General features: G+C 40.1%; 1 protein-coding gene across 5 annotated transcripts in view; it reads right to left on the reverse strand.

The window, feature by feature from the left end:
- Positions 1-13,229, reverse strand: part of COP1 (COP1 E3 ubiquitin ligase) — a 120,084-nt gene that overhangs the window by 50,411 nt on the left and 56,444 nt on the right. For all 5 annotated transcript variants that reach the window (XM_071751146.1, XM_071751145.1, XM_071751147.1 and 2 more), the window contains 2 exons: positions 11,455-11,536; positions 6,405-6,521 (listed from right to left, as the gene is read on the reverse strand). In XM_071751146.1, the coding sequence (XP_071607247.1) occupies positions 6,405-6,521; positions 11,455-11,536 (199 nt within the window). The remainder of the gene's footprint in view (positions 1-6,404; positions 6,522-11,454; positions 11,537-13,229) is intronic.

Below are 13,229 nucleotides of genomic sequence, written 5' to 3' on the forward strand. Positions count from 1 at the left end.
TCAACATAAGCCAGAGACTCCTTCTGTGCAAGTAAAAACAATCATGTAAGCTTCTAAACTCCGAAGCTGATGTAAAATTTGCATGTACAACATGTCCTGTGTGTCTGAGTCATTTGGTGTCCCCTCAGAGCTTCCCAGGAATGGGCAGGACCACACACTGGGCAGTGTTGGGCTGATCACAACCCCCTGGCCAAAAATAGAGATTCCTCCAAACAAGCCTGAGCTGACTGAAGTGCTGCAGATGCTTTCAGAGATTACAAGAATTGAAAATTTTGCAGTGAATTCTGGAATGAGTTTAAATTAGAAAGTGACAAGAATGCTTTCCCAAAACGTGGACCTTGTCCCCCGTCTAACCTGCCAAAAGCCTCAGAGATCACAGACTGGAGGAAGATAATTTAACAGCTGCAAAAAGAGAATACCCCCTGCAGGTAATGTCGAATCCTAGTAAGAGGCAAGCCCTGGAGTGCTGCATGCCCTCCTGATTTCATAAAAGCTCAGTTTTGAGCACTGCTGTGAGCTTTTCCACTGGCTGGAAAAAAAAATTCACAGTCTTTGTCTGTGCCTTTGAATCCTGAACTTTCATATGCTAAAGGTAATCTTGTAGCTTAAGCCCAAAAAGCTGCCTAACTCCACCCTAAACGTGTCATATTTGCAGAAATAAAAGCCTGAAGTGACTCAGAGAATCTAAGAGAGCAGAGTACTTACCCAGGAGAATCTGTTAAGGTAAGACCTTGCTTTCAGCTGGAAAACATTAATTCTCTTCCAAAAAGGCACACTGCCTTCTTGGTCATGAGTATCACATCATCTTCTGAGCTGAGTGACAAGCCACACAAGTAACCCAGATCTGAGACAGCATGAAAGGCCAGCTCTACAGAGAGATGCTTGGAAAAGAGAAATCACTGCTCCAGTGACTGCACCAGAGAAATCAATAGTTCACTGCACAAGGATGGTCTCTGAAGTGATCCCCTTTGGATGCCAGGTAGATTAGCAAAATAGAATAATATTGATAAAGCTGCCACTTGTGACCTTGAACTGGAAGTGCATCAGGACAAGTCAGAGATCTTAAGGGATAGGGAAAGAGTTCCAAGTGAAAAGAAAGCTACTGACATAGCAACAGGAGTCCTTTGCCATGTTGCATGCTGTTAAATGGCACCATTAGTTTTGTAGCTCAGTGATAAAGAAAGGCAGTGGGGTTCATAGCCAGAGTACAATGCTCAAGGTGGTGCTCTGGAAAGCTCTTTGAATAGCAGGGAGAACCGTCTGGGGAAGGACAAAACCCTCTCTGAAGGAAAGGCTCTTTCTTTGGAAGTGCTCTTCTTCAGCACCACTGTACAAGTAGGGAAGGGAATAAGGAGGTGAGACAGAGCAGGAAAAAAAGGGGAGAAACCTCATTAGTGGGAAAACCTCATGTCAGGTGAGGATTCATCCCTTGGAAGCTAATGCTATCGCTGTTCAGGATGTCCAAAGCCAGGCTGTGTAGGGAGGGGGCTGGCACTGGGGTTCTGTGCTCAGGGCATGAGCTGCTTCAGAAGAACAGTTCAGTTTTGACCACTCAATTGCAAGTATGAAAAGAGATGGGAAAGCAAAACTGGGAATGTTTAGGAAGGAGTATGGTATCCCAAGTACAAACCCTGCATCACACTGTGAAGCTGTAAGTAGCAAAACCAACACAAATCAAACACTGCCCCATGTTTTTCCTGCCTTGGTCAGTTTATCTGAACCTATACCACTCTCAAAGAGTTCAGAACAAGGCAGAGAAGCAGTTTGGAGATCAAAATTAAATTTAACCCAGAAAGATCTTAAGCACATTGTAAATGTTCCATTGCACTATGTCCACAGCTTCCACTTATTTGCAAAGCTCCCAAAGAACAGTAACCCTGAGGAACACCTCTTATCCCCTGATCCAATCTGTTAAGATTTGTGGTCCTAGAAGGGAAAAAATAAAGCATGTGAGAAGATGATGCATCTTGTAGAAGAACTTGGGAATCTGAAGTTTTGATGGCATGATCTCTGCATAATAGACGGGAAATAAAAGGTCAGTGGTAGATGCTGACAGTATTACAGCATGCTGGGGATAAAGTATTGCTACTATCAATAGCTACACTTAGCTCACTGGAGTTAGCAGACAGTCTGATCTCACCCAGACTGCACAACCTGGACTTTCAAGCTGCATGCAATTTCAGCCTTTTTTTTTTTTTTTTAAAGAAGGAAAATGGAACTGCTAGAAAATATGGGTTGAGGGCATTAGTGCTACTGCTGAGGCAGAACAATAACAACTTCAGACACAATCTGTATAGCCAGTTTCAGGATAAAATCTATTTTTAAGAAAAGACCTCAAAGATTTTGTATTCAGCAGTGATTACAGTTTATATTGTCCAATGTTTCAACTCTGTAAGCATTCAAATAGGTATTTTATTAAAGTAACAGACAAAAGGGATCTTTTCTTCTTTATGTGCTCTCTCCACTGCAACAGATTTTATCAGGCTGCAGCTTTCCTCTTACCTGAAATGCCTGTCTGATAGAAAGAAAATTATTTCCCAAACCAAATACCCATTTCTTTCTTGTATAGGCTCTAATTCCAGTTTATTGCTCCTTTGTTCTGTTTAAAGCCACCAAAATGATCTTTTGGTCATCTAAAAGCTTTCAGAGAAAAAAGGCCAGAAAAGAAACATATATATCACCTGTATTGGATGGTAATCTGGGGATTTGCTTCTATAGTGGCAACTAAAGCATCGTATTCTATGGCATCTGAAGTCAACCAAGTGCCCTCTACTAAAGAGAGGAGATATATGGAGGTATATGGACATATGGAATCTAAAAACATTTTGACCACAGCTACATCTAAACCAAAAGTCCCACACAAGCTCCTTTCAATGATCCTTACTCATGTTTACAACATGTATATAAATATAAAACCCAATTAACCCACATAAAACCCAATTCCAACCCACAGCATGTCCCCTTTCAGGAGGCTCCATCCAAGTCACTCCTGCTGCCAACAAAGGGCAGAGACCTGCAGAGGAATTTGGTACAAGGGAATGTATGTTATCCTTTTATTTGACAATAAAGCATGCAAACCAGGTGCAGGTGAAAATGTTTTTTTAAACCAAGATCTTCATTCAGGATTCCCTCCAGAACCCTGAAGCTGGGAGGATGTGGCTGTGGTTATCTACACTGCAGGGCAGCTGAGGGACCCAGCCAAGCTCCAAGCTGCATCACATCAGCACCAGACATACAGAAGTGACCCCTCCACCCCAAGAAGCCCTTGGTTTGAGCACTGGAGATCCACAGTAGACAGAAACACAGAGGGAATAAAAAGACAAAAAGAACACTGCAAGAGGCTGTTGTACCAGCTCACAAAATTCATGCCATGTGTTGTTAGACCTCTACAAGTTCTTCCTATTTTTCTGTAAAAGGGAGTTTTTCTAAAATTGGAGACAGAGAAAGAAAACAAAGATACCCCTCTGAATATTTCACCCATTCACAACATTGTAGCATCACTGGGAAAGCTGAGCAAGCAGGCAAGATTTTACTAACAAATGAGAAGGTTTTAAAATTGGAGACAGGGTAGGAAGGACCTTAAGACATCCTATCCTATTTCTGTGTAGGATGCAAAGAAGGAACCAGCAGAGACCCTGAGATGGTGATGAAATTGAAGCAAGTGATTAGGAGAACCCATTTCAAAGAGGCATTCCAAGGAGATGGATGCAAGTGGGCAAGATGCATTTGTCTATAGTAAAGAAAAATGTTTCCTTAAGCAAGGGGCAAAGAGCTTAAAGGATGCTTCAGCTGTAGGGATAGTTAAGGAAAGGCCTCAAGAGAAAATATAAACAGAAAATGAAAATTAAAACCAACCAACATCATAATTTCAAAATATTAATGAAAAAATTAGGCTTACAGTCAAAGCTGCATTGCTAAATCAAGCCATGCTAGCTTGCAGGCTACTCTGCATACAGAGAAAGGGGGAAAACCGAAACATCCATGCTTAGTAATTTAATTATTAGATATTAATTAAATAATAAATTAACTTTATACATAAAATTATTAATTAATGCCTAATTGTAATTAGGTATTACCTCCTTTTATATCTCAAACATCAATACTTCCCCCTTCCAAACCATTTCATAAAATGTAGATCTATCTCATCAAGTCTTAGGCTCTAACTTTGTATACAAACACACACACACATTGTTTGTACAAATCAACAAATAAATTATACATAGGAGCAGCACTTCTGCCTAAATACTGTACAAAATAGTGTCAGGTGTGCAAGACTAGAAAATATCTGCTTTTACCAGAATAAACCACCAGAAAAGTAACTGAAACATTAATTTTCAAAACTGAAAGTCCTCTGAGAGCTTGACTAAGCCAAGGCAGACCTAGCACAGCTTTCTGACCACTACCCTGGTCACTGAATTACTGCTGAGTGTTCTGCAGTGTTTGTCTCTACCACAGGTGACAAATCAGAATTGCCTTATCAATGTGCTCAATTCTAGCCCTTTTTAAAAAAAATACTACTGAAGGAAACTAGTTTTGACTCTTCCTTTATTTATTTTATAGCTGGCAAATCACACTATTTACAAGTTATATTACATTTTCCACAGATTAAATTATTACACAAAACCAGCTGAAACTGATGGAGGGGAAGAACACTTATGCCCATCATAAGCCATGAAACAGGATTGCTTGACTATATAGAACAGGGAAGTAGACACTAACTCATTTCTTTGCTCCAAGATATTTTTTTAGGAGTTCAGAAATAACATCTTTCAAGATCCCAGAATTTCTTTTAATCTCATAAGCCATTTTTCCCCATGTATTTATGGGTGAAAGATCTATTAGAATTATTTTGTGGAAAGCCATTCCCATCAGTTTAATTACTCCATGTAATTGTTTCAGCAATCATAACTAAATATTCACTTTTTTAGTTAGAGACTCCTTTACAAAGCATCAAACAGATGTAAACACTCTGAAAATTTTATCTCCTCTTCCTTCTGTGCCTTCTTTCTCAGTACAAATACCATTTTACACCTCTGTGTTCTTTAAATCACAAAGAATACATGTGTAAAATACATTTAAAACCTCCATATAACTCCTGGTGCTCATTTATGCTTCATTTTGTAACACACTTGAAGATAAGCCCATCATGGTTTGTAAGGCACAAGACACTCCTATGTGCTTCCATCCCATGTGCCTGCAGCTCCAAAACCTCTATAGATTTATCTTTGTGTTATCCCCCTCCACTGCCTTTCAGATGGAAATGAATACCAGTTACTGATTTATCAGGAAAAATTCTGTTTTGTGGTGCTTTTACATATCTCTTTTAATCAGCAGTTAATCTTTTTGGAGCTGGTGCTCTCATCTTTCCCCAGAGCTTTTCACAGGTAGTCCCTTTCATTCAACTGCTGCTTGTAGCTATTGTAATTCAATTCTATTCTTGCATGTAATTCCCTAAACTTCAGTGAGATTCCTGTCAAACAAGTCAATATTTTAAGCTCCAACCCAAATCCATTTTTTGCAGTGTATCAAAATGCAAATTTATTTTTTCCTTAGAGTCACAATCTAAGTAGAACTAACAGGGAAACAGGAACACCTAAATTAAATGGCAAGCCAGTAGTTGCAAGAATGATCCATGTATCTCCTGAAGTCCAGAGATAGCAAATGCTGTCAGAACTCCTACTTACAAGTGCATTAGAACTCCCCAAGCAGAAAAAAGGTACAGAGTTGGTTAAACATTTATAGGTACCTCTGAGTTTCAGTTGCTGCAGGCATAGCATGATGGTTTCCTCCCACAGCAATACCCACCCTGTTCTTAGATCTGTGAATTATCACCGAGGATTACTTAATCTGAGTGAATAAAAGGCTCACTGTGCCTTCCCCACTAACTACTTAAAAACCCACCATTATCAGGGATGTTTTGCCCAGCAAGGAAAACCCAAGCCCACGCATGGGGCTGTAGTTGCAGCTATGGAAAACATGCATGGCCACTGTTTCACAGTACACCTAAGGGAAAACCAGTTAAAGCTCCCAGTATGGCTTTGTGGGATTTACAGAGCAACACCGTATGTCAGCAAGAACAACCATCACCACATTAAAGTCTGCTTGCCCAGCTGAGCTCTGCCTGCTTGCCTTAGTGATCTCAAACACACATGTTCTCTCACCACTTTTATCTCTGATAGACACCCAAATGAAACAGTCAGACTGCAGGATGAGGTTGGCACTTGGGTATCAGGATGTCTGCTGGATGACTGCACACTGAAAGAGATTTTTTTTCCCCAGAAGCATCTTAACTGCAAAAGACACCTGGGTCCTGGGCACAACTGCCAACCTCACTTATTTGAGGAGAATTAGAAATAAAGGAAGGAAGAAACAATATTTCTCTGCCCAAAATCCCTTTTACCTACCTGCACAGCCAAAAGCTAGGTGATACCTTGAAGAGGGGCTGAATTTGACACAACACACATTTGCCTTGGCCTCGATGCTTGCTACTGAGTTGTCCAAGTTGGTAGACCAGAGCTTCACTAGAGAAACAGAAAAAGTGAGTAAACAAACAGCAAAAAAGCAACCTCATCTGAAAGGTATAAAAAAATAGTTATTCATAAGTAAGATTCTGAAAAGCCTCAGTTGCCAAGATATCAGTGACTATAAAGGATCAGTTAGTACTTATGGCAGTAAGCTAGAGAATATTCTCAAACATGTACTATAAATATACTGCCCACACACAGAAAATGCTGAAAGTCCACATCACTCACAGCTGAGAGCAAAGCCAGTGATGAAGCATTTTAGAATATCTATGTTTAAGGCTACTGGACCACAGAATCCTATAACCAAGAGCAGGAGGGTTTGCATCCTTCTTGTTCCTTGTCCCTTAATTGGGATGCAAGAAATCCTCACTCGCGGCCAAATTGCTTTGCACAGAATAAATAAAACTAATTGTATGCTTTAGCACAGTAAGAACAACTTGTTTTATTCTCAAGAAACTGGTGCAGGACAGGAAAGAAATCAGTATGCTGGATAACTGCAATGATGTATTTCCTTGCTACAAGGAACTCTACTGTTCTATGAGACTGCTGTGTGCACGATTCAGCTTCCTGGTGCAGAATGAGCTCTTTGCCCTGGTACTTCATTGCTTCACAGGAGAACCCATAGGAAACACCAGCAGCTTTTCAAAATACAGCCTTCTCTACCCTCCACAAACACTCTAAGTACCATTTAACTTTTAGATGAAGAGTTCCAGGTGCTCCCCATGTAGCCAAGCTTGCTATTAAATGCTACAGATGTCCTACATCTCAGTGAAGGGCAGTACACTGATACCAAGCACCATCGATGCCTACAGAGCAAAAAAAATCAGACTGAAATGTTCTCCCTTCCCCCTTTTTCTTGATGAGTGGGTTGGACTGTACTTGAGTACCACGATGAGAATGCTGAGGCAGGAAGCAGAGCAAGCTGAAGCCAGTGTTGGAACACACAGGAGCTCTGTGGAAGCTTAGTCCCCTAAACAGTTTCCACGAGCTGCCTGTGCTGCTTCAGGTCTGCAGCCAACAGGTCCTCTGCTGGGATGAGGGAGACACAGGACTGCTCAGAGTACACCAAGGAATTATTTTATATACAGCACTGTGTAGGTATCTGATGGCCACGTGGAACCATTATGAAAGCAGCACAGCAGAAACACAAACATTGCTGCATATTTGCATATATACCTGATATAATATTCAGTGAAAACAGAACCCACTCTGCTGTTAGTTTTCAGAAAAAAAATCTCATTTACCAGAACCAGAATATTAATGCTAAACATCTAGCTACATTTCTAAATGAAACCAACAGCTTTGTAAGCATGGCTTAAGATGCAATCTTCTCCTAGGTGAGACTGGATGATGACACCTCTTCTGCTGTTCTGTGCTTGCAGCAGGGAGGGGAACAGAGCCAGGACAGCCAATTTTGCAAAACTATAGAAAAATTAGCATTTTGCTTTAATGAACAGACATCTGATGTACAGTCTAAGTTGGAGAAGAGAACATGAAGTTTATGGATGAAATGGTATAGGAAGCAGATGCCATCATTACAAGAGGACACTGTTGGCAGAGGACACTGCTTGGAACTGTGAGATCATGCAGCCTTCCTGCACACCTCTAGTCAAAGCAATGTCCTGCCCAAATGTACTACTAAGACCACACAGACTTGTCTTGAAGCCTTCCAACCAGGTATTAAATATTTAAAGCTGCCTCCAAGGCAGCCAAGTCTCTCCTTGACACCACCCCTAACAAATAAATGGCCATCTGGTCTCACTTTCATACCAAGAGCTCAGTTTCAACTTGGCTCCTTTTTTCCTTCAAGTTTTAGGGTGATAAGATGAGCCATTTCATCTGGTGAAGAGTCAACCAGTGCATTCAAAGCCATCTCAATATTCATTACAACTGACAGGGATTAGAGTCTGCAGTTTCTGTGATCCAACTGCTATGGGAAACACTGGGCTCCAATTTTATCTTAGTGCCATAAGGATGTATGTGACATAACACATAATGAAATATGTCAACTTTTACCTAGAACTGCCCATTATTTTCTAAAATAACCTGACAGCTTCATAAAGCATAATTCATAAGGACAGAGATTATTTGCTGTAGCTTTCAGCAAGTTTGCTGAGGTTGAGGCAGTAATTACACAATGTTCAGATGTTAAACACCTAGAATTGTGTTGATGAGACAAGCAACCATCTGAGATTGACTATTTCTAAAACACATGTTCTCAAAGCATATGTCTCCTAATTCTGCAGCTGTTGAGAGACATCTCTATGTGGCCTAATGTCTATTCCTTACCAAACAAGAAGATGCCTCCAGAAAATCTTGTTTAAAACGCTTAGGTCTTTTCAAGATAAATTTTTATATGCTTGGAGCTTTACAGCAAATGTATCACTTTATAAATTCATTTTCCACATGCCAGTTCTTTGTCCAAACACCAAATAAGAGAGGTGGAAATCTGTATCAGAACAGCAAAACAGGTTGATATACACTGTTGGTACACTGAGAATAAGGATATTTCATTCAGCCTGTTGTTCTTGCAACTTGGATCTGATCATGTGACAGAGGGGCTGCTTTTCCTCTGACAAAAGCTGTAAATCAGGAATAGGATAGAGCTAGCAGAAAACTCATGTATACAGATATGAAGATTCCTAGGAAAGCAGGAAGCTGTGTCCCTATAGATACACTCAGCTACCTCTGCTCCTTTGAAAGGCAAGGGCATGACAACTGTAAATAGAAGTGAGGGTTTTGTACACACAATAGCTCTTCCTCATAAAATACTTTTTATTCTTTTTTTTTATTAAAGTAGAAAGAACTTCCACAAATAAACATTCTGGATTATCTTCTTCAAACAACAAGGATCCTGAGGCCCTAGGATGCTGTTTCTCTTTACATCAGAATAATTCTGTCCCTAACAGCACTCTATTTCTTAGCACCCTCTGCTGTGCCAGGGCACAGACAGCCCTGACGATACAATTTCTCATCTAAAAGCTCCTTTCCCAAAACAGGCCTACCAAGAACTCCAAATGCTTTAAAAATTAGCTTCCAGTTTGAACATACCTAGGAGAGACAGAGAGATCCACAGACAAGTAGGAAGAACTGGAAAAGCTCTCATTTTTTTGCTGGCTGGTCCTGATTACTTGACCAGAAAATGGTATCCTCATCCTTTCTGGGGAAGCACAGCAAAATTAGCTCCAGTTCCTCTGGTCACACCAATATCTATGAACACTGAGGTTTCTTGTTAGAAAGCCTAATGTGGCCTCACTCAAGAAGTAAAAAGAGGACAGGAAGAGCACATAACACTTGTTTTTTTAACAGACACTGTGCCTGGCCAAACATATATTTTATGTGCCCAAAGCTGCCTAGAATTCAGCCACTCATTATCATCATCAGCAGAAAGACAAAAGTTTAAGTAAGGCAAGTCTGAGTTAAGACCTCATCCTGAAATGGATGGGGAAGCTAACATTAATTTGGACATTTGCTGGTGTTGCTTTGTGCCCTAAAGACTTCCAAAATCTCTTGATTCAAATACTTTCACACAGCATTTCTTGTGCCTCTAATGGATTTTTTATATAGGCAAATCAGAGGCAAACCACAAAAGAAATTAAGGATCAAATATTCCAGCCCAGTTTTATTCACCAAAACCCCAATACTCCTTCGCGAGAGACCTTTGTGAATTGAAATGCAAGTTCTGTAGATCTGCAGACTTTATGACAATTATTTCTAAGTAAACACTGATCTTTTAGAAACTGTTAGTTTTAACAGTTCACATCTTTAGTAAAGACAGGAGCTCTGCTTGCAGATGGCTTTGAAAAACTGGACAACTTGTTAACATGCTAATAAATGCATGGCTACCTGGAAGATAAGTTTTTTCAAATGCACAGCATGAGTGGGGAGCAATGTGATGAAGCTGTTGATATTTTACAAGGTGAATGTTCATTCCTGCTGCATTTAAGCACAAAGAAAACACTCCAAAAAGGGGGTAGGGGGAAACAAAAATATTCAAGCCCCACATTAAATAACTGTTAGAAGTTTCATTCTGTAAATGGAATTACTGCCAAGTGCAATTGAGGATTAAACACAGCTTTCATTTGAAACGGAATTTAAAGGCATTTTATAGGGGGGAGTGGCTCCCAAGGTTTCATGTTTCTTAATTATCATTTCAAAGCAAATAATGAAGACCTCTGTCCAGAGCTGTATTAGCCCACCTAGGAGATTTGATCCCTACTGACTGTAAAAGAAACTCTAAAGCCCTTACTGCTTACTCAAATTTGGTATTATAAACATATTACAGATAAAATCTAGTTTATTAGAGATAAAGAAGACAACATATGCTATGTTAGAAGCTTTCTATTGCTTCTTAGAAGACAACCTTTTTTTCTAACACTATGTTGGGAAAAAGCTTCTCTAAAGCCCAAATGGACCCCAGAGTGTGAAAAGCTGGAATTTGCTACCAATGCTCCCATGCAATTCCAACATTCCAAGGTCCAAGAAACACAGAACACTGGGGCAAGTGAGAAGCTTCGCACTGCAAAGACTGCAGTGAGAAGTAACATTCAGAGTTACAGGTAAACCAGCAGTAGGTATTTTTAACTTCTTTTTCCCCAACAAGCTCATTTTTGAATGCTGCTCTCTTGAAAGGCCCCAAGGCTTTAACTCAACAAGCTTAACTACTGTTAAAACACATTTTGCTTTGTTCAGTGTCCTGGAAAATGCCATAGAGTATATTCACAAAAAAACGTGACAAAAAAAAAAAATTTTAATCCAAACAAAGGCTCTCCTTCTCTGAGATCTGAACACTTCATTAGTATCTTGACACATGACCAAATTAGCTACTGAAGGCAGCTGAGGAATCAGCTACTTGAAATATCACATTTTTGTTCCTCAAAGGGAAGACAGAGCACAAGCCTTCTGCACAGAGACTGAAAAAGAATATTACCTTTGGCATCATCAGAGCCTGAAGCCAACAGCTTTGGGTCCATCAAGTTAAAGTCAACACTCCAGCACCTTTTCTCATGCTCCTGTTTAGAGAAAGAAAAATATTTCAAGACAGTGAGCTGCAATATGATAAAACATTAAAAGGAAAAAACCCAACCAAACAAACAACACATGCTGTTTGGGATGAATTGTCAGGAGAGATGGGGATGGAAAAGTTAGCTGTGTTTAGCAGTTTCTCAAAAATTCTTTTCTGCCAAAGCAATGCTTGCAGTATGCCACAGAAGCAGAGGACAGTAGAACAGTAATTTTAAACACTAAACCAGATTATTTTAGTTTTTTACTTGAAAGAAAAAAAATTCTGGCAAATAAATGTTAAAAGATCTGTCTTTGCAACACGGTTTGGCTGTCTGTGGTTCCACTGTGTACTGCTTCTTATTCTACTACTATATCACAGCTGTATCTCCCAACACTGGTAACAAGCCTCTTCAAAGTAATTTCAAACTCCTCCCAAAGTCCAGGAAATCCTCACCCTCCTATCCAGTTACTAAACAAAACTCCTAACATCTAATCCTCATGTTCCACTCAAACAAATATTCCTACAAGGTTGCACACTCTCCCCCAAAACACAGAATTATTTGCTATCCTGGCACATCCTACATGAAAGCAGAAGAACTGCATTGAATGAAGCCCAGGATTCAGTCTTTGTTTAAAGCCTTGCAAGACAACAACAGGAAAAGCTCTCCTGGACAAAGCCACTAAAGGATTTCTAATAATACATGGGAAACAGATGTCAGTATGTATGCCTGTATGTAAATCCAAATAAAAAAAAGATTCAACTAATCTGACAGGAAGCAACATGAGTTTGCTTTGTCATAAGCAACAGCTGGTCCTCTCTAGGTTCATTATTCAGCCTCAAAGAAAAGCATATTTAAGAAAATAGAGATTTATTTTGTCCAGTTCAAATTTTTTAGTGGAGAAATGCAAAGGATTAGTAAAAACAAGCATTATGAAATAGCCAGAACACAGTGAAGTAGTAAAGGCTTAAACAGGAATTAAAACTTATGTTGAACTGTGGATAAAGGGGGAATGGAAAGCCAATCTGCAGTTCATTATCACTGACCAGCTTCAGTGTACTCTGTTAGCCTACACAAGTCTGCAGCACTTCCAGCCTCTCCCCCAACAGGCCATCCCCTCAGCCAAACTCGTTGTGATCACAAACATCCCAATGTATTGTACAGAAACACAATGGCTAAATTGCATGAAAAGACAAAATGCCAGAAAGTTGTCCTGAAGCAAATCTTGCTGTTGAGCCCAGCCAGTGAACATGTGTGGACTCCGTCCTGGAGATATTTAAAAAGAGACTGGATGTGGCACTCAGTGCCATGGTCTAGCAACCGCAGCGGTGGGTCAAGGGTTGGACTTGATGATCTCTGAGGTCCCTTCCAACCCAGCCAATTCTATGATTCTATGTTTGGCCAAGCCAGGACTGCCTGGGGAAGGGTTCTGCCAACTTCTTCCAGCCTCAATCACTTTAACTCTGCATTTTGCTCTTCTGCTTTGCAAGCACCTGCAGCAGCAATCACCACAGGATTTTACAAAAGGCTTTTGACAAAGCCTGAAGTGGAACAGGTATGAAGAGACAGTTTGCTAAAAAAAAAGGAGTGATAAATTCCAGGAATTTGTTCCTCCCTGTGCACATTTTCCCTGCCTGAAAGCATCACCAAGAAAAATTCCACCAGCTCATGAGTGTGACAAGAAAATGTAGCTACTTCCTTC

Source organism: Heliangelus exortis, chromosome 8 (genome assembly GCF_036169615.1).
Source record: "Heliangelus exortis chromosome 8, bHelExo1.hap1, whole genome shotgun sequence".
Taxonomy (NCBI): Eukaryota; Metazoa; Chordata; class Aves; order Apodiformes; family Trochilidae; genus Heliangelus; species Heliangelus exortis.